Raw genomic sequence first — 23,102 nt, 5'->3', positions numbered from 1 at the left:
GTGTTTATGTTGTGGATGTTCTCCCAAAACGTGTTTGTCATTCTTGTTTGGTGTGGGTTCACAGTGTGGTGCATATTTGTAACAGTGTTAAAGTTGTTTATACGGCCACCCTCAGTGTGACCTGTATGGCTGTTGATCAAGTATGCGTTGCATTCACTTGCAAGTGTGTCAAAAGCCGTAGATATTATGTGACTGGGCCGGCACGCAAAGGCAGTGTCTTCAAGGTTTATTGGCGCTCTGTACTTCTTCCTACGTCCGTGTACACAGCGGCGTTTTAAAAAGTCATAAATTTTACTTTTTGAAACAGATACCGATAATTTCCGATATTACATTTTAAAGCATTTATCGGCTGATAACATCGGCAGTCCGATATTATCGGACATCTCTAGTATTTACCTTGTAGATTGTCACTGAAGGCATCAAAACTATGAATGAACACATGGAGTTATATACTTAACAAAAAAAAGGTGAAATAACTGAAAACATGTTTTATATTCTAGTTTCTTCAAAATAGCCACCCTTTGCTCCAATTACTGCTTTGCACACTATTGGCATTCTCTCGATGAGCTTCAAGCACACCTGCGAAGTGAGAACCATTTCAGGTGACTACCTCTTTTGATGCCTTCAGTGACAATCTACAAGGTAAATAGTCATGAAAATAAAGAAAACACATTGAATGAGAAGGTGTGTCCAACTTTTGGCCTGTACTGTATATCGCAATAAATAGATATCAATATTAAATGTGTTCGATAAAATATGACTATATATATATATATATATATATATAGAGAGTATTTTTTTGGTCAGAAGAACCCAGAAATTATGCAGTAAATGGGTTATACTTTTATCGCGCTTTTCTACCTTCAAGGTACTCAAAGCGCTTTGACACTATTTCCACATTCACACCCTGATGGTGGGAGCTGCCAGGCAAGGCCCTGACCACCACCCATCAGGAGCAAGGGTGAAGTGTCTTGCTCAAGGACACAACAGACGTGACTAGGACCGCGGAAACCGGGGTTTCAAACCAGGAACCCTCAGGTTGCTGGCACGGCCGCTTTACCAACCGAGATTCGTTTTCATGAAGTCACTCGTGCTTTGGGAACCCAGCCAACAGTAAACAGGAAGTGTCACTGAGCAATGTGAGGGACACGCTAACAGCCAATCACATCACAGTATCACAGTTACACCTTTTCTGCTGTTTGGCTCCCAGTCCCAGACCGTAGTCGAAGAGCGCAGGGAGACGTTCCCTTTAGGACCGATGTTTTCATCGGGGGTAACACCCTTCACTTTACCCGACAATGGTAAGCTGCACTTTCGGGTCGGAATGACAAGGCTGGCATTTCGTGACAATTTAGTCACTTTATTATTATTTCTGCAGGACACAACTGGACACATTCGCCAGTGGGAAGTACTGCTCCACGCTACGCTCGTTCTCCTAACTCTTCCACTCACCCAACACACTGCAATTTTCAAAAGGAGCACACACACGCTACTCTCATAACACTACTGTGGTTGCGTCGTCTTTCTGTCTTGCTGTGGATTCTCTGCATGGAGTGAGAAGAGAAACTGATATCTTGATATATCAACTCAACAACAGAAATTTGTCTTTAGTTTTGTTGGTTTTAATGCAGACAGCGCAGTTTACGAATTCAGGGAATAATTTCCAGGACACAGGATAATTTGAGGGCAAAATGACTTAAATGAGTAATAAATAGCCGGCGACCCTAACAGGGACAAGTACCGTATTTTCCGGACTGTTAGGTGCAATTAAAATCTTTCTTTTTTCTAAACTTGACAGTGCGCCTTATAACCTGGTGCACCTAATGTAGAGATAAGTGTAGACTGCACTATGATGGCAATATGACTCAAGTAAACACCACCATTTTATATGTTTCATTGAAAATATAGAACATTACACACCGCGCTCAAAAATCTATCAAAATGTTTTAGTACGACTTTGGTAAGCTATGCAGCTGCACCAATTTAGAAAAAAAACAAACAAAAAAAACCAATAAGACTCCTATAGTGCGCCCTATAATCCGGTGCGCCTTATATATGAAAAAAGATCGAAAATAGACCATTCATTAGCAGTGCGCCTTATAATTCGGTGCGCGTTATGGTCTGGAACAGTGGTTCTCAACCTTTTTTCAGTGATGCATCCCCTGTGAATTTTTTTTTAATTCAAGTACCCCCTAATCAGAGCAAAGCATTTTTGGTTGAAAAAAAGAGATAAAGAAGTAAAATACAGCACTATGTCATCAGTTTCTGATTTATTAAATTGTATAACAGTGCAAAATATTGCTCATTTGTAGTGGTCTTTCTTGAACTATTTGGAAAAAAAGATAGTTTTTTATTTATATTTATAAAGGATTTTTGAATTGTTGCTATTTTTAGAATATTTTGAAAAAATCTCGCGTACCCCCATTTGAGAACCACTGGTCTGGAAAATACGGTAGTAGAGAATAGATGGATGGATGAAGTAGTAGATAGTAGTTTTTGCTTTTGTTCAGTTATTGTGTACTAATCACTTTTTTTCCCTCAAACAATTGTATATAAGAAAATACGTGTGGAGGGGGGCGTGGCCTGCGGGCCTGCCGCGGAACGGGGTGTGCCAGGACCGGCCTCAAAGACAGCGACAGGTGAGTAGATGGCCCAGGTGGGCCTTGTTTTCTAATCGCCTGTCGCCTTTATTAACAGCAGCCGGGATGAGACACATTGTTGGGGTTGGAGTGGGAGCATGAGAGAGAGAGACACGAACAAAGAGAAAGACGTTTTGCTGGAAAGCAAAAGGCTCTCCACATTTATGAAAATAAAACAAGTGTTGTACCCTGAAATCCGGGCTCTCGTGGCAGTGTGTGGTGGTCCGAGGAACCCACTAGAGCAGGGGTGTCAAACTCAAATACAGAGTGGGCCAAAATTTAAAACTGAACAAAGTCGCGGGCCAAGGTTGAACAAATGAACCTTTTAATAGGGACCCAAACAAGGTTTGCATTGAATATTGAACAAACAAGGCTTATATAACTTTATAGTGACATGCAAAATCGAGTTTCAAATAATAATAATAATAATAATAATAATAATAAAAAAATATCAATGGCATATCAAATACAATTTAAATAAAAATTGAATACCTCTTTTCTATTTGCAGCCTTCTGAGGTAAATATCAACATTAACTTTTTCCACAGGCTACTAAATTTGAAAATAAAATAACAATGAATAAACCAACCATTCAGGACTTTAAACTGCTCAGTTTGCAACACACTGATCTAATCTGATGTGCCCAAGCCAGATACCTGCCATCTTTTCTTGGATGCTAGTTCATTAATGTCGGGGCTCAGGCTTTGAGCTGAGGCAACCTTCATTATCGAACAATGGTGTTCATCAGTCATTATATCTTGTAGTCCACCCGGACCACAGTCTTGGGGGCGTGCCTTAAAGGCACTGCCTTTAACGTCCTCTACGAGCTGTCGTCACGTCCGCTTTTCATCCATTCTAACAACATGCCGGCCTAGTCACAAGATTTGTGCGGCTTCTGTACACGCACACACGTGAATGCAACACATACTTGATCAACAGCGATACAGGTTACACTGAGGGTGGCCGTATAAACAACTTTAACACTGTTAGAAATATACGCCACACTATGAATCCACACCAAACAAGAATGCTCGTATTTAATCGGCGGGCCAGCTCTAGTGTTAATTTGATATCGCCTCAAGGGCCAAGTGAAATTACACGGCGGGCCAATTTTGGCCCGCGGGCCAGAGTTTGTCACCCATGCACTAGAGGGCAACTTCTACAATAAGGAACTAGTTTAAATATTATGTTAGGGATATGCTGTCAATAACACTGATCATAAAAAAACAGAAACACTCTTATTTAATACATGTTATCGGTCTTTGTGTCAGCAGCAAAAAACCCTGATTGGAACATCTCTAATTAGAAAAATATGCTAAGTTTAAAACAATGTAAAAAAAAAAAAATACTATTTTGAAGAAATGCAAAGAAAAAGCAAGAACAGAAGACAGGAATGTGTTTTCTGGAATATCAAGACTGATGCACACAACATTGTGGGGCGACCACATGACTGTCTACCATCAAAGCCTCCACAAACTCAGATTGTAAGGACTTAGACAAGCCAGAACTGATCTAAAGAAGCCTTAGTCGTGGAGCAAACCCCGTCCTCCCATTTCGTCTTTTCCCTGTTCAGGGGTCACCACATTGAGTCGATTGCATGAAAGGTTTCGATTTAGTTTTCACAACAAATGCCCTTCCCGACAGGTGGATCTCGCTAGCGCCTCTTACCTTTCCTCTGCAGGAAGAGTCTGAGGAGCGGGCTGGCGGTGGAGATGGCCTTGTGGTAGTTGTCGTCATTGTTGATGGGAAGCAGGTCGCCGTGCACGTCGGCGTAGCCCACCAGCAGGTCCACGTTGGGAATGCGGTGCACGTGCTGCAGCAGGCCGTAGAACTCATCAAAGCGGCCCGGCTTGGAGCGGTCCAGAGAGAAGCGACGAAACTCCGCCCCGAACTGTTGGAGGGGCCACACACACAATGACAAAATATTTATCATATAATATATCAACTAGTCATATAGTCAATATTTGATCAATCGTGTAATAAAAATATATTATGTGGACAAACAGATTGCAGTAATCCTATTAAACATTTGTCCGATAATTGTATATTCATCAGTACGGTTTTAGAGAAAAAATGTCTAAAAAAAAATTATACTGCTATAGTTTATTGGTAAGATTGCAACCGATTTAGATCACAAAAAATATACTCTTGGCATGTTTTTAGATTTGTCTAAGGCTTTTGATACTTTCAATTTTAAAATGATTCTGCCAAAATTAAATATGGAATTGAAAATGTTTTAAAATGGCGATATAGCTATCGTCATGAAAGAACAATAAGTTTCTATTGATAACCACAATTCTAGATTTGTTTGTGGGGTTCCTCAGGGTTCCGTTTTGGGACTTCTGTTAGGTCTAATCAATAACAATTAGAGATGTCCGATAATATCGGCCTGCCGATATTATCAGCCGATAAATGCGTTAAAATGTAATATCGGAAATTATCGTTTTTTTGTTGGTTTTTTTCAATTAAATCAACATAAAAAACACAAGATACACTTACAATTAGTGCACCAACCCAAAAAACCTCCCTCCCCCATTTACACTCATTCACACAAAAGGGTTGTTTTTTTCTGTTATTAATATTCTGGTTCCTACATTATATATCAATATATATCAATACAGTCTGCAAAGGATACAGTCCGTAAGTACTAACCTTTAACAGTTAATTTTACTAATTTTCATTAATTACTAGTTTCTATGTAACTGTTTTTATATTGTTTTACTTTCTTTTTTATTCAAGAAAATGTTTTTAATTTATTTATCTTATTTTAATAATTTTAGAAAAAAGTACCTTATCTTCACCATACCTGGTTGTCCAAATTAGGCATAATAATGTGTTAATTCCACAACTGTATATATCGGTTGATATCGGTATCTGTAATTAAAGAGTTGGACAATATCGGGAATATCGGATATCGGCAAAAAGCCATTATCGGACATCCCTAATAACAATGATTAAAAAAAGGTTTGTAAGAATGTACTGCCTCTTATGTTTGCATATGATACATGCCTTTTAATATCTCATTCTAATCTTGATAGCTTAACAAGAAAATTAACTGTCTAAAATTAATAAATTGGCACTTAATATTAAAGAAACAAATGTGACTTTTAATACTAAAAATAAAAGCTAGGATGAAGAACATGCGAAACTATTCAATGGTGGCATCAAAATTAGCCTGGTGTCTTAAACAAAATTTTTAGGAGTTGTTAATGAAAAATGAACTTAGAAACAACTAATGGAACTTGTTTGTGACAAGTTGATGAAATCAATAACTATTGTGAGTAAACTTTGTTGTTCTATTGATTGTTCTTGTATGTTGACATTAGGGCTGAGCGATATATCGAGTTTGTAAGATATATCAATATATTTTTAAACAAGATATGAATTAAGAAAATATTGTAATATCGATATAATTTATTTCACGTTAAAACATACTTGCCAACCTTGAGACCTCCGATTTCGGGAGGTGGGGGGTGGGGCGGGGGCGTGGTTAAGAGGGGAGGAGTATATTTACAGCTAGAATTCACCAAGTCAAGTATTTCATATATATATATATATATATATATATATATATATATATATATATATCTCCAAAGAAGAACTGGAGGAGCACATCCGCACTCAGTACAGTGACCCAGCAAGGAACAACCCGCTAGGCTCCCCAGGGTATGTGCCCAGACCCTCAGAACCATCAGCCCTGTTTGATACATCACCACCCAAGCTCAGCGAGGTCAGGCAGGTGATCCAGCGGGCAAGATCTGCTTCAACACCAGGCCCGAATGGAATACCGTACAGGCTGTATAAGAACTGCCCAGGAGTGTTGAAGCTGTTATGGACCCTGATGAGAATTGCCTGGACTAAGCAGACCATACCATCCGAGTGGCAGAGGGCAGTGGCAGTTTCTATTCCCAAACAACAGAACGCTAAGACCATCGAGCAGTTCAGGAGCATAGCCCTACTGAATGTGGAGGGAAAAGTCTTCTTTTCTGTGATGGCGAGAAGAATGACTACCTACCTCACGGAGAACAGCTACATTGACACCAGCTGCCAGAAAGCCGGGGTTCCAGGTTTTCCTGGTTGCGTAGAGCATGCTTCTATAATTTGGGAACAGATCCAGACCACTAAGAGGGAGAAGAAAGATCTGCACGTCATATGGTTAGATCTAGCCAATGCCTATGGGTCAGTGCCACACCTGCTCGTAGACTATGCCATGGAATTCTTCTACATCCCAGATAATATCAGGACCATGATCAAGATCTACTTCCAGGACATGCACATGTGCTTTGCACTGAAGAAGGTGACCACTGGCTGGCAACAACTGGAGATAGGGATCGCAATGGGATGCTCAATTTCCCCCATCCTCTTCGTGGCAGCTTTCGAGGTCATCCTGATCGGGGCAAGGCAGGTGGTGGGTGGTGTCCGGCTGCCCGCAGGCCAGAGGTTCCCGCCCCTAAGGAGCTATATGGACGACATCACCTGCCTGCTACGAACCGCCCCATGCACATCCAGGCTACTTAAGAGGCTGGATGAGCTGATCACCTGGGCCAGGATGAAGTTCAAGCCTCAGAAGTCAAGGAGCCTCTCAATGCGAAAGGGGAAGAGGAACGACAGAGTCACCTTCACCATCAGGGGAGAAGACATCCCACGCATCGTGGATCAGCCCATCCGAAGCCTGGGAAGACTATATACACCTGATCTCTCAGACAAGGACATGGGAAAAATCATCCTCCAGCAGCTTTCGGAGGGCCTGTCCAAGATCGATGCAGGCCAGCTACCTGGGAAGTACAAGGTGTGGTGTTACCACTTCACCCTGTACCCAAGGATGATGTGGCCTCTGAAGCTGTGTGAAGTCACGTCATCAGCCGTAAGCCGGATGGAAGCAAAAGCCAACTCTTTCATCCGAAAATGGCTTGGCCTGCCACGGTGTTTCTCAGCTGCTGGACTGTATGGATGGAACTCACTCCAGCTACCCCTGAAATCTATCACCCTGGGCTACAGGCAGGAGAAGGCAAGACTGGTGATGGAGCTAAGGGACTCCTCCGACAGGGCGGTGGCGGATGCAAAGGCCAGAGTCGAGACTGGAAGGAAGTGGAGGGCAAAGGAGGAAGTCCAGAAGGCGATGGGGAGACTGCAACATCAAGAAGTCGTGGGCATGGTCCAGACAGGCCGGGCAGGCCTTGGATGGAGTGATCCACCCATCCTATGGTCCAAGGCAGGCAGGAAAGAGAGGAAGGACCTTGTTGTTGCTGAGGTCACCAGGATTGAACAGGAGGAGCTCAGAGTAAGGTCTGTGGCACAGGGGCAGCAGGGGAGGTGGACAACTTGGGAGGGTGTCTCGAACCGAGCAATCAGCTGGGCAGATTTCTGGAAACTGCCACAGGCTCGGCTCAGTTTCCTCATCAGGGCAACATATGACACCCTCCCGAGCCCAAAAAACCTCCACCAATGGCTTGGCACAGAGCAATCCTGTGACCTCTGCGGGACCATCAATGCCTCACTCCAGCACGTTCTGTCAGGTTGCAAAATGGCGCTGACACAGGGTCGGCTCAGATGGCGGCACGACCAAGTGCTCAGCAGGCTGGCAGGGGTGCTGGAGAAAAGTCGGCAGGAGGCAAACAAACAGAGTCCAGCAGAAAGCCAATGCAGGATCCACTTCCTAAGGCAGGGGGAACCTGCGACACATTCCAGCAAGAGAACACCCACCAAGCCATTAACACCAGGGGCGGCGTGGAAGATGGAAGTGATCCTGGGCAGGCAGCTCCAGTTCCCACAGGAGATATGCAGCACCACCTTAAGACCAGGTGTGGTGCTGTGGTCTGCAGCTCTGAAGTCAGTAGTACTGATTGAGCTGACAGTGCCATGGGAGGAGGGACTGGAAGCTGCCTACGAGAGAAAGAAGGCAAAGTATGCAGACCTGGTCGCGGACTGCAGAGAAAGTGGATGGAGGGTGAGACTGTATCCGGTGGAGGTGGGAGCCAGAGGCTTTCTGGGCAGATCAACATCACGTCTGCTCAAGGACCTGGGACTACGTGGAGCCACCCTGAGCAGATCCACCAAGGAGCTCTCAGAAGTAGCAGAAAAAGCTAGCCACTGGCTCTGGCTCAAACGACGCGACAAGGCTTGGGGAGCAGTATCCAAGTAGGTTTTGCTGCAGGGGGTGTCAGGGAGACGTCCCTGTTCACTGCCCCGCCACCGGGAGATGTTCTGGGCTAAGGGGCGAAACATCAATGAGAGGTGGTCCCCAGCTGAAGACCCTGCAGCAAAACCTTTTCTGGTATGCGGTCAGGTTTAGGCCTGCCTCAGGGAAGAGGACGTCCCTGCCATGCACAGTCCACCACAGGCACTGGTGGAGGTGCGACAGGCCTAAGGCCCAGCGGCAAGACCACCTTGCTGTAATTAAAAAAAAAAAAAATATATATATATATATATATATATATATATATATATATATATATATATATATATATTATATATAAGAAATACTTGACAAAATACTAAGTCAAGTATTTCATATATATATATATATATATATATATATATAAGAAATACTTGACTTTCAGTGAATTCTAGCTATAAATATATATTTATTTTATTATATATATATCTATATGAAATACTAAGTCAAGTATTTCATATATAAGAAATACTTGACTTTCAGTGAATTCTAGCTATAAATATATATATATATATATATATATATATATATATATATATATAAAATAAATACTTGAATTTCAGTGTTCCTTTATTTACACATATACACACACATAACACTCATCTACTCATTGTTGAGTTAAGGGTTGAATTGTCCATCCTTGTTCTATTCTCTGTCACTATTTTTCGAACCATGCTGAACACCCTCTCTGATGATGCATTGCTGTGTGGCACGCACAAAAGTGCTTTCATCAAATGCACTAGATGACAGTATTGTCCTGTTTAAGAGTGTCACAACATTGCTGTTTACGGCAGACGAACTGCTTTACGGTAGACAAAAACGTGACTGCTGCTGTTGTGTGTTGTTGCCGCGCTGGGAGGACGTTAATGAAACTGCCTAACAATAAACCCACATAAGAAACCAAGAACTCGCCCTCGATCATTCTACAGTTATGACGTGATTGGGCAGGTACGCTGTTTATATTGTGGGTTAGCGGACTCAGGTCTGCATGGACCTGAGTCCGCCTGAATTTCGGGAGATTTTCGGGAGAAAATTTGTCCTGGGAGGTTTTCGGGAGAAGCGCTGAATTTTGGGAGTCTCCCGGAAAATCCGGGAGGGTTGGCAAGTATGCGTTAAAATGACCAAACACCGCTTATTTGTTGTGTTCCTTGTTCTCCCCCTTCATGGGCTACTAAACCCCTCCCCTCCCTCCTTCCAAGACTCGCTTGCACATATAAGAACATCCATGATTGGTTGGTTGTTTACTATAATGAGTCACGATTGGTTAGGGACAGGCCAATCAGAGGCAAGATAGGGCGGGTCATCAAACCAGGAAGGGAAATCACAAAGTGCCTGCAAATGTATTTTTTTATCCGAGTTTGATAACATTTTGTATTATTTGCACAGCTATGTTATTTATTTTACGTAGAAATAATATTTTTCTATTTTATTTATGTTATGTAATTCTGTACTACTTAAACAGTTTCTTTTCTGTGCTGTTAATACCCACCTTGACTAACTGGGATAATAAAAAGTGCCACTGACTGTTTACAGTACAGTTGTCATTCACTTAAATTTCACTTAATATCACTCAAAAATGAATCTTAATATGTATACTTTCACCGAAAAATATATCGAGATATATATCGAATATCGAGTTTAAGTAAAAATATATTGATATACTTTTTCGTCCATATTGCCTCCCAGCGTGATAACAACACACAACAACAGCAGTCACGTTTTCGTCTACCGTAAAGCAGTTCGTCTGCCGTAAACAGCAATGTTGTGACACTCTTAAACAGGACAATACTGCCATCTACTGTTCATGCATATGTGACAATAACATCTACGGCTTTTAGAGAGTGCAGTGCACAACTGCGCACACAACAAGGAGACGAAGCAGAAGAACGAGGAAGATACAGCCATGGCGACGCCGACGCCGAGTAAGATGAAGAAATACGCTTGTAAGTTCCAAGCCGCAGCTACGATTGGACCTGGATAGCCTCCGGGAAGAAGTAGTGGACTACCAAGTGCTTGGCAGTGAAGATCTTCCTCAGGAAGCAAAGATTGACCGGTTTTGGGCCATGCTAGGGAGAGATGGAAGATTCCAGACTCTAGTGCATTTGATGAAAGCACTTTTGTGCGTGCCACACAGCAATGCATCATCAGAGAGGGTGTTCAGCATGGTTAGAAAAATAGTGACAGAGAATAGAACAAGGATGGACAATTCAACCCTTAACTCAACAATGAGTAGATGAGTGTTATGTGTGTGTATATGTGTAAATAAATGAACACTGAAATTCAAGTATTTATTATATATATATATATATATATATATATATACATACACACACACATTTATATACCACGCCCCCCCCTCACCCCACCTCCCGAAATCGGAGGTCTCAAGGTTGGCAAGAATGAACACAAGGCAAGTGTTATTATTATCATCGGTTGCATCGTGCACGTTGCCGCTTCCTTTTGGTTTGTCAGCAGGCCAAGGATGCAAGGCTTGACAATTATAAGTCAATTAAAAGACTGTTAAAAACCTCAGCCTCTTGCGATTGATAATTGCAGTAATTAAAACATTGATGTCAATCCAATGGCCATTATTTGTGCACTAAACGGCAAATTATTTGCAGATTATAATTACTGGTTTGCCAAAAATATTTTTAACCCTAATAGGTGAAACTGCATAATCTCCCACGGCACACCAGACTGTACCTCACGGCACACTGAAGAACACTGATCTAGAAAAATTTAAATCCATAAAAGGAAAAAAGCACAAAAGCCTATTTTATGGCAATATTTTAATGAAAATAAACCCGTTTTGTTTATTTTAAAATCTGCCATACATAAAATTAAGAACGTTTTTCGATTTGTATTTTTTTTTTAATTTGCGTTTCAGAATTGAAAATAGAATGAACGGAAGGTACACGGACCAAAGATGTTACCGTTATGCTAAAAACATGCTAAACGCAAACGAAAAGCTAAAAAAATACTGCTTCCGGTTCAATTTGTCATCACACATAACCACGCATTTTTGCATTTTGGATGGACATATTTGTTTTTTGTGTTTATCTGGAAAAATAAAAATCCATAAAAAAGGAAAACCGCACAAGATCTAATTTTATGGCAATATTTTAATTTAAAAAACTCAACCCTTTTGTTGGTTTTCAAATCTGCCATATATAATAAAAATTTAAAAACGGCCATAATTTAGTTTTTTGATTTGCGTTTCAGAATTGGAAATAGAATGAACGGAAGGTACACAGACCTGAGAGGTATCAATCGTGTTTATTTTTGTTGGCCAATCTGTTACACCGGAAAAACAACTTTTTCCTTGGACTTTATTGTCACTGGCCAAAATAAACTGATATCGTTTTTCACACTTGTGAAAAAGTTGTTGTTTTTTTGTTAGTTTTTTTCAAACAGTTCACGTTTGACTGCGTGGGTTCCCAAACGTGGGTACTCCGGCTTCCTCCCACCTCCAAAGACATGCACCTGGGGATAGATTGATTGGCAACACTAAATTGGCCCTAGTGTGTGAAAGTGAGTGTGAATGTTGTCTGTCTATCTGTATTGGCCCTGGGATGAGGTGGCGACTTGTCCAGGGTGTAGCCCCGCCTTCCGCCCGAATGCAGCTGAGATAGGCTCCAGCGCCCCCCGCAACCCCAAAAGGGACAAGCGGTAGAAAATGGATGGATGGATGGACGTGACATAGCCTTTTGTGAATGTTTCTGCTCGTTCTAGTTAAGAATGGGTCCTGTTTCTGATCAAATACAATGTTAAACTCATTCCTGCGCCCTTGTACATAATGTAAACCTATTTAAAGAAGCCACATGACAAAAACCGAATGACATAATTGTAAAAACCCTGTTTCCATATGAGTTGGGAAATTGTGTTAGATGTAAATATAAACGGAATACAATGATTTGCAAATCCTTTTCAACCCATATTCAATTGAATGCACTACAAAGACAAGATATTTGATGTTCAAATTCATAAACTTTATTTTTCTTTTTGCAAATAATTAACTTGGAATTTCATGGCTGCAACACGTGCCAAAGTAGTTAGGAAAAAGCATGTTCACCACTGTGTTACATGGCCTTTCCTTTTAACAACACTCAGTAAACGTTTGGGAACTGAGGAGACACATTTTTTAAACTTCTCAGGTGGAATTCTTTCCCATTCTTGCTTGATGTACAGCTTAAGTTGTTCAACAGTCCGGGGGTCTCCGTTGTGGTATTTTAGGCTTCATAATGCGCCACACATTTTCAATGGGAGACAGGTCTGGACTACAGGCAGGCCAGTCTAGTACCCGCACTCTTTTACTATGAAGCCACGTTGATGTAACACGTGCCTTGGCATTGTCTTGCTGAAATAAGCAGGGGCGTCCATGGTAACGTTGCTTGGATGGCAACATATGTTGCTCCAAAACCTGTATGTACCTTTCAGCATTAATGGCGCCTTCACAGATGTGTAAGTTACCCATGTCTTGGGCACTAATACACCCCCATACCATCACAGATGCTGGCTTTTCAACTTTGCGCCTATAACAATCCGGATGGTTCTTTTCCTCTTTGGTCCAGAGGTCACGACGCCCACAGTTTCCAAAAACAATTTGAAATGTGGACCTGTCAGACCACAGAACACTTTTCCACTTTGTATCAGTCCATCTTAGATGAGCTCAGGCCCAGCGAAGCCGACGGCGTTTCTGGGTGTTGTTGATAAATGGTTTTCACCTTGCATAGGAGAGTTTTAACTTGCACTTACAGATGTAGCGACCAACTGTAGTTACTGACAGTGGGTTTCTGAAGTGTTCCTGAGCCCATGTGGTGATATCCTTAACACACTGATGTCGCTTGTTGATGCAGTACAGCCTGAGGGACCGAAGGTCACGGGCTTAGCTGCTTACGTGCAGTGATTTCTCCGGATTCTCTGAACCCTTTGATGATATTACAGACTGTAGATGGTGAAATCCCTAAATTCCTTGCAATAGCTGATTGAGAAAGGTTTTTCTTAAACTGTTCAACAACTTGCTCATGCATTTGTTGACAAAGTGGTGACCCTCGCCCCATCGTTGTTTGTGAATGACTGAGCATTTCATGGAATCTACTTTTATACCCAATCATGGCACCCACCTGTTCCCAATGTGCCTGTTCACCTGTGGGATGTTCCAAATAAGTGTTTGATGAGCATTTCTCAACTTTATCAGTATTTATTGCCACCTTTCTCAACTTCTTTGTCACGTGTTGCTGGCATCAAATTCTAATAGTTAATGATTATTTGCAAAAAAAAAATATGTTTATCAGTTTGAACATCAAATATGTTGTCTTTGTAGCATATTCAACTGAATATGGGTTGAAAATTATTTGCAAATCATTGTATTCCGTTTATATTTACATCTAACACAATTTCCCAACTCATATGGAAACGGGGTTTGTAGTTTAAGAAGAAAACAGTAATTAGCATGAAGTGTACTGAGGCCCCGCCCACAGCAGGGCAAGGTGAGGCCTGCGGGCCGAATGACACCTGTACGCCGTCAAGGAGCCAAACAAGCACTGACTCTGATAATTGAATCGTCCTTTGAAAAAATAAATAATAATAATAAAAAAAACTCCCTCCGACTTATGTCAAGGCGAACATGAGGTCAACTTGACTTCATCTTTGTGTCAATATTTGCTCCAAATGGAAGCCGACAGGTGACATCACTGCAACTAACAAGAAAACTTATCACGGACACTTTAAACGCACTTTATTGGCATCTAGTTATGCTATTTGATTATAAAACAACAACAACATTAAACTAAGTTTATTGTAGCTAATTTGGCTTCCATTATCCTAACAACTTGCTAATAAGCACCTAGCAAGCTAAATTAGCCTGGAGTGGTCGGAACGCCATGGTCAAAACGGGACAAAAAGGCAATAAAATGGAATAAAAGTGGTCGTATTCACCTTGCTTTTGACCTCCACGGCACTCAGAGAACGATTACTCGGCACACGGTGGTTCTTGTTCATGTTTAGCAGCGGTACCACCACCACCACCACCGCCGCCGCCGCCGCCGCCGAGGACCTCACTCGCCTTGCCCGCTCCGAGCGCCTCCGCTCCGGACACACAAAACAGAAGAGGCCGCCAATATATACTTCCGGTAAAGTCGTCCAAATAAATACAAGGTACTTTTTCCGCCGCCCCCGTCAGTCCAAGTCCTCAACAGAAGGGCCCCGACTTGCTCCGCGTCATGCCGGCCGCCGATGGTGCTGTGGGGGCCGCGTTACCGAGCTTGTGACTGCGGAGGTGTTTCTCCTCTCCTCGCTCTGTGCGAACTGGCCTCGACACGCTTCAAAATAAAAGTCGCTGCTTCAAAATAAGAGACATAAACTACATAGTTTTCCTCAAACCAAGCGTCGGTTCACTTTTATTACTTCGAAAAAGATGTGTGGTAATTGTGTGGATTGTCATGATCCGTGGCTTGGATCATAGTTTGTTGGCGTTTGTGATTCCAGTTCTTTATCAGCACCCCTGTTTAGTTGCCATGACGACAGATTACTCTCACCTGCCTCTGATTAGCGTTCGGTAAGGAAAACCAGAATTATTCCGAACATTAGGCACACTGGGTTAGTTATAAGGCGCATTGTCGAGTTTTGAGGGGAAAAAAGGATTTTAGGGGGTCTTATAGCCCGGAAAATACGGTAAGTTGCTTACACAGCCTTTAAACTGTCTTGTATTCATGTTAGCATTAGGCAAGCTAGCGCTAGTCGGTCCGCGACTTCATCAAAATGCGGCTATTAATCACGTTTTTTTTTATAATTCCTATATAAAGCAATAATACTAACAGTCAGAAATTTTACCGCGGTTATCATTAATACATTTTATCGTAGCTGCAGCTCTATGAGGTAAGGTTGCCACGAATATGACTTGTTTACAGTGTTGGGTTAGTTACTGAAAACCAGTATTTAGTTGGTTGCTACTACTAGTTACTTTATTTCAAAAGTAACTCAGTTACTAACTCAGTTACACCAAAAAGTAATGCGTTACTGTGAAAGTAACTATTTAGTTACTTCTTTTTTTTTTAAGGCTCCCATTTAAGCCCTTTTAGCCTTCATTTCAGTACTGTTATTGCACTGGAGAATAATACAATCTGCTGATAAACTTGACATGCATTTGCATCACTGAACTCTGCTAAGCAATGTGGTCTACATACAACACACAAAGACATGTTTCAATGGGCCAATTTATTTCAAGCCAGAACAAATTGAGAAAACTATTTTAAATAGCTGCAACATAACATACATAATTAACAAACAGCATAATAACAACATAGCTGTAAACCTGGCTTCACCCAAGGAAGGCACACACTACATACACAAAGCCTAACCAGGCATTTTTTCTCTCTCAAGGAATTGTGAAATAAAATCATGTCTTCATGAGATCAACACTGTACTGAAGCCCAGAACACTCGCATTTCCCCAGTTTTACTTTAGAGATAAGCAAAGATTGCCCTGGCCCACTAGCATCCCTCTTTATGTTTTCAAGCCAGAACAAATTGAGAAAACTATTTTAAATAGCTGCAACATAACATACGTAATTAACAAACAGCATAATAACATAGCTGTAAACCTGGCTTCACCCAAGGAAGGAAACACACTACATACACAAAGCCTAACCAGGCATTTTTTCTCTCTCAAGGAATTGTGAAATAAAATCATGTCTTCATGAGATCAACACTGTACTGAAGCACAGAACACTCACATTTCCCCAGTTTTAGTTTAGAGATAAGCAAAGATTGACCTGGCCCACTAGCATCCCTCTTTATGTTTGTGAACTTTATAGTCTATACATTCAGAGTGATGTGATAATCAAACACTAGAAGTCTAGAATGAAAGAGTACATAAGAGAATTGACAGAGTGTGTGTACCTTCAGTGCTGAATGATGAGTGTCTTCTTTAGCTCGCTTTCCATGTTTATGTACTCACTGTCCACTGTGTCCAGCTGCCTGAAAGCGGGTGACTCCACTGTAGAAATAGCCTGCATGTTTTCTAGCACATACGCTGCAATGGCTCTATCAATGTTGTCCTGGCTGTCCGACCTGTAGCTCCGTTAAAATCCAGCCGCTGTCGGAGCTGAAGTGTGTCTCTCTTTACTAGCTTCGTCGAAGCATGTTGCTTTTGTAGCTGTTTCGGCAGATTTGAATTGCTGTTTTGGGCAGTATATTGGATCTTTGATCCAAGACACAACTTACATTTAACTAAAATGTTCTTTTCTTTGTGCTCGACAAAAGAAAAGTAGTGAGAATAGCTACATGTTAAGAAACTTGACTTCTACCCACACAAAGCGCGTCTCTTCTTTTCCTTGTGACACAGAAGGACGACACCGCAACGCCCCAATAAAACACACTCAGATCTTCTGTTTCTAGCTGATACTACATAAAAAATAATGTAAAATAACGCAGTAACGCATCATGTAGTAATGGTAACTGAGTTACTGAATATAAAAAATAACGCGATAGACTACTAGTTACCGCCGAAAATAACGGCGTTACAGTAACGCGTTAGTCCCAACACTGCTTGTTTATAACATCTTGCTATTTGTTTACTGGGATACTGTATTATTGTTTATTTGTCAGTGTTGCCAAGCAATGTCAGTACTATCTTAAAAACCTCCTAAAGGCTTAGTTGGCCACATGCGTGGACAGCACCTTTTAGCTCTTATTTCCAAAATTGTGTAAACTACTGAATTGGGGTCTTATAGCCGCTTATGTGGACACTTATACTGCCATCTGGTGGTGCCAGAAGAGTATAACATGCAATGGAATTTTTAGAAAAAAAAGTGTAAAAATAAGAATTAGCATGTCACTAAACATGAAGTACACGTTTGTTACTTATGGACTAAGTACATCATCTAAAAAGATGATTCTTAGTTTTTATTCTAATGAGGGTCCAATAAGCCCGAATAGCAAAGAGAAATTTAAAAAAAGCATGTAAACAAACAGCTTGGGTCTTAAGAGGTTAAATGTTTTGTCACCTCATTTCCACACAATACCATCAAGTGACGAAATGCAGGCTGTAAAGTGGCAGCACACTGTGAGGCACTACAATGGTGTATTAGATCAGGTAGAGGTGTGAATCTTTGGGCGCCCAAAGATTCGATCCGATTCCGATTCCTCGAGGGACGAATCGATTCAGAAACGATTATGGATCCAAACCGATTCGAACAATATTTTATTTGATACAATCATTTAGGTCACAGGTTAGAAAAGCTCCTTCTGGTAGCATGGAGATTGCCTAAAAACTTATTTTTTTAAATTGATCCCTATCAAAATATAAAAATATATATTCATAATTTTCAAAAATATATTAAAAAATTAAAGATACATTTTAAAAAAACTATCTTTTATTTAATATATTTTTGAAAATTATGAATCGATTTAGAATCTGGATGGACAAGAATCGGCTTCAAAATCAATCAATGTTTACTTATATAGCCCTAAATCACAAGTGTCTCAAAGGGCTGCACAAGCCACAACGACATCCTCGGTTCAGAGCCCACATCAGGGCAAGGAAAAACTCACAACCCAGTGGGACGTCGATGTGAATGACTATGAGAAACCTTGGAGACCGGATGCAATGGACGTCGAGTGGGTCTAGTATAATATTGTGAAAGTCCAGTTCATAGTGGATCTAACATAATAGTGAGAGTCCAGTCCATAGTGGATCTAACATAATAGTGAAAGTCCAGTCCATAGTGGATCTAACATAATAGTGAGAGTCCAGTCCATAGTGGATCTAACATAATAGTGAAAGTCCAGTCCATAGTGGATCTAACATAATAGTGAGAGTCCAGTCCATAGTGGATCTAACATAATAGTGAGAGTCCAGTCCATAGTGGATCTAACATAATAGTGAGAGTCCAGTCCATAGTGGATCTAACATAATAGTGAGAGTCCAGTCCATAGTGGATCTAACATAATAGTGAGAGTCCAGTCCATAGTGGATCCAACATTATAGTGAGAGTCCAGTCCATAGTGGATCCAACATAATAGTGAAAGACCAGTCCATAGTGGATGTAACATAATAGTGAGAGTCCAGTCCATAGTGGATCTAACATGATAGTGAGAGTCCAGTCCATAGTGGATCTAACATAATAGTGAAAGTCCAGTCCATAGTGGATCTAACCTAATAATAAGAGTCCAGTCCATAGTGGATCCAACATTATAGTGAGAGTCCAGTCCATAGTGGATCCAACATAATAGTGAGAGTCCAGTCCATAGTGGATCTAACATAATAGTGAGAGTCCAGTCCATAGTGGATCTAACATAATAGTGAGAGTCCAGTCCATAGTGGATCCAACATAATAGTGAGAGTCCAGTCCATAGTGGATCTAACATAATAGTGAGAGTCCAGTCCATAGTGGATCTAACATAATAGTGAGAGTCCAGTCCATAGTGGATCTAACATAATAGTGAAAGTCCAGTCCATAGTGGATCTAAAATAATAGTGATAGTCCAGTCCATAGTGGATCTAACATAATAGTGAGAGTCCAGTCCATAGTGGATCTAACATAATAGTGAGAGTCCAGTCCATAGTGGATCCAACATAATAGTGAGAGTCCAGTCCATAGTGGATCTAACATAATAGTGAGAGTCCAGTCCATAGTGGATCTAACATAATAGTGAGAGTCCAGTCCATAGTGGATCTAACATAATAGTGAAAGTCCAGTCCATAGTGGATCTAAAATAATAGTGATAGTCCAGTCCATAGTGGATCTAACATAATAGTGAGAGTCCAGTCCATAGTGGATCCAACATAATAATGAGAGTCCAGTCCATAGTGGATCTAACATAATAGGGAGAGTCCAGTCCATAGTGGATCTAACATAATAGTGAGAGTCAAGTCCATAGTGGATCCAACATAATAGTGAGAGTCCAGTCCATAGTGGATCTAACATAATAGTGAGAGTACAGTCCATAGTGGATCTAACATAATAGTGAGAGTCCAGTCCATAGTGGATCTAACATAATAGTGAGAGTCCAGTCCTTAGTGGATCTAACATAACAGTGAGAGTCCAGTCCATAGTGGATCTAACATAACAGTGAGAGTCCAGTCCATAATAGATCTAACATAATAGTAAGAGTCCAGTCCATAGTGGATCTAACATAATAGTGAGAGTCCAGTCCATATTGGATCCAACATAATAGTGAGAGTCCAGTCCATAGTGGATCCAACATAATAGTGAGAGTCCAGTTCATAGTGGATCTAACATAATAGTGAGAGTCCAGTTCATAGTGGATCTAACATAATAGTGAGAGTCCAGTTCATAGTGGATCTGACATAATAGTGAGAGTCCAGTCCATAGTGGATCTAACATAATAGTGAGAGTCCAGTCCATAGTGGATCTAACATACAGTAATAGTGAGAGTCCAGTCCATAATGGATCCAACATTATAGTGAGAGTCCAGTCCATAGTGGATCTAACATAATAGTGAGAGTCCAGTCCATAGTGGATCTAACATAATAGTGAGAGTCCAGTCCATAGTGGATCCAACATAATAGTGAGACTCCAGTCCATAGTGGATCTAACATAATAGAGAGAGTCCAGTCCATAGTGGATCTAACATAATAGGGAGAGTCCAGTCCATAGTGGATCTAACATTATAGTGAGAGTCCAGTCCATAGTGGATCCAACATAATAGTGAGAGTCCAGTTCATAGTGGATCTAACATAATAGTGAGAGTCAAGTCCATAGTGGATCTAACATAATAGTGAGAGTCCAGTCCATAGTGGATCCAACATAATAGTGAGAGTCCAGTCCATATTGGATCCAACATAATAGTGAGAGTCCAGTCCATAGTGGATCCAACATAATAGTGAGAGTCCAGTTCATAGTGGATCTAACATAATAGTGAGAGTCCAGTTCATAGTGGATCTAACATAATAGTGAGAGTCCAGTTCATAGTGGATCTAACATAATAGTGAGAGTCCAGTCCATAGTGGATCTAACATAATAGTGAGAGTCCAGTCCATAGTGGATCTAACATACAGTAATAGTGAGAGTCCAGTCCATAATGGATCCAACATTATAGTGAGAGTCCAGTCCATAGTGGATCTAACATAATAGTGAGAGTCCAGTCCATAGTGGATCTAACATAATAGTGAGAGTCCAGTCCATAGTGGATCCAACATAATAGTGAGACTCCAGTCCATAGTGGATCTAACATAATAGAGAGAGTCCAGTCCATAGTGGATCTAACATAATAGGGAGAGTCCAGTCCATAGTGGATCTAACATTATAGTGAGAGTCCAGTCCATAGTGGATCCAACATAATAGTGAGAGTCCAGTTCATAGTGGATCTAACATAATAGTGAGAGTCAAGTCCATAGTGGATCTAACATAATAGTGAGAGTCCAGTCCATAGTGGATCCAACATAATAGTGAGAGTCCAGTCCATAGTGGATCTAACATAATAGTGAGAGTCCAGTTCATAGTGGATCTAACATAATAGTGAGTGTCCAGTTCATAGTGGATCCAACATAATAGTGAGAGTCCAGTCCATAGTGGATCCAACATAATAGTGAGAGTCCAGTTCATAGTGGATCTAACATAATAGTGAGAGTCAAGTCCATAGTGGATCTAACATAATAGTGAGAGTCCAGTCCATAGTGGATCCAACATAATAGTGAGAGTCCAGTCCATAGTGGATCTAACATAATAGTGAGAGTCCAGTCCATAGTGGATCCAACATTATAGTGAGAGTCCAGTCCATAGTGGATCTAACATAATAGTGAGAGTCCAGTCCATAGTGGATCTAACATAATAGTTAGACCCCCACCCCCCTCCACAAGGGAGAGGGGGGTAGAGAAGAAAAGAAAAGAAGCGGCAGATCAACTGGTCTAAAAGGGGGTCTATTTAAAGGCTAGAGTATACAAATGAGTTTTAAGATGGGACTTAAATGCTTCTACTGAGGTAGCATCTCTAACTGTTACCGGGAGGGCATTCCAGACTACTGGAGCCTCAATAGAAAACAAAATAACAAAATAAAAGTCGCTGCTTCAAAGTAAGAGACATGAACATTCGTCAGGGCTTGAGCATGGGCGAGTTGCACACTTCATTGTTTTCCTCAAATCAAGCGTTGTTTCACTTTTATTACTCCGGAAAAGACGTGTAGGAGGTGTGATATTTGTGTGAATCGTCATGATCCGTGGCCCGGATCATAGTTTGTTTGCGTTTGGGATTCACTTGTGGATTCGGTTCTGTTTCAGCACCCCTGTTTTGTTGCTGTCGTCGCCATGACGGCAGATTACTCTCACCTGCCTCTGATTAGTGTTCGGGACGCTCAACTGTTCCCGGGCACTAATCAGAGAGCTACTTAATCCATCCTCTGGCCTCACTCGGCCTGGTTTGTTTTGTTTTGGCAATCCATTCTTGTTTTCCGTGCCGTGGGCATATTTTTGTCTGCACTTAAGAATAAAGCATTCGTCGTACCTGCAAGCTGCTTCCGGACGTTCCTCAGCATCTTGGAAAGACGACCTCCGGCTTCACGATGCCACGACATCGCAACAGAAAACCACCAGGCCGAGTGAGGCCAGAGGATGGATTAAGTAGCTCTTTGATTAGTGCCCGGGAACAGGTGAGCGTCCCGAACACTAATCAGAGGCAGGTGAGAGTAATCTGCCGTCATGGCAACAACAGCAACAAAAGAGATCTGAATCCACAAGTGAATCCCAAACGCAAACAAACTCTGATCCGGCCCACGGGTCATGACATCAATGCTCCAAAGCAAAATTCATCTATTTAATCTTCAACTTATTCTTCTGGCGCGCTCTACTTTCCACATTTTTCTCCCGATTCAAACCGTTCCAATGTCAAACTGTCCAGCCTATTTGGGAATCGCGGGCTTTCCCTTGACAAATTCCCAGATTTCCCAGAATTCCAGGTTTTCCAGGACGTTTTACCATTCAAAATGAATAGGCCATTTCTCAAACTTCCACCGTTTCCACATTTTTCAACCTATTCAAACCATTCCATCTTCAACATATTCCACCATTCTGGAAATTCAAACCACCCTTTTTCCAAGTTAAAAAAAAAATTCCAGGATTTTCCAGAATTCCTGGTTTTCCAAAGCCCTATTTCCACCCTTTTTTCGGTGGACTACTCCTTCCACAGTTTTCAACGCATTTCAACCGTTCCACCGTCAAAACATTCCTCTTAATCAGGACAAAAAACAAAGTTATTATTTGAACTGGAAAAATCCCGGTTTTCCTGAAATTCCAGGAATTCCGTACGACCATTTCTCAATTCTACATGTTACT

The 23,102-nt window shown here is 41.3% G+C and overlaps 1 protein-coding gene across 1 annotated transcript in view; it reads right to left on the bottom strand.

Annotated features, from left to right (window-relative positions):
* The window catches only part of pard6b (par-6 partitioning defective 6 homolog beta (C. elegans)), a 63,190-nt gene extending 47,927 nt beyond the window's left edge, over positions 1-15,263 (bottom strand). The window contains exons 1-2 of the mRNA XM_061924714.1: positions 14,751-15,263; positions 4,307-4,529 (exon numbers count right to left, since the gene is read on the bottom strand). Of these exons, the coding sequence (XP_061780698.1) occupies positions 4,307-4,529; positions 14,751-14,813 (286 nt within the window). The 5' untranslated portion in view covers positions 14,814-15,263. The remainder of the gene's footprint in view (positions 1-4,306; positions 4,530-14,750) is intronic.
* Between the last annotated feature and the right edge of the window lie 7,839 nt (positions 15,264-23,102).

The sequence above is a fragment of the Nerophis lumbriciformis genome, linkage group LG01, assembly GCF_033978685.3.
Source record: "Nerophis lumbriciformis linkage group LG01, RoL_Nlum_v2.1, whole genome shotgun sequence".
Taxonomy (NCBI): Eukaryota; Metazoa; Chordata; class Actinopteri; order Syngnathiformes; family Syngnathidae; genus Nerophis; species Nerophis lumbriciformis.
The sequence above is the reverse complement of the archived record's forward strand: the minus strand, read 5'-3'. Positions and strand labels throughout refer to the sequence as shown.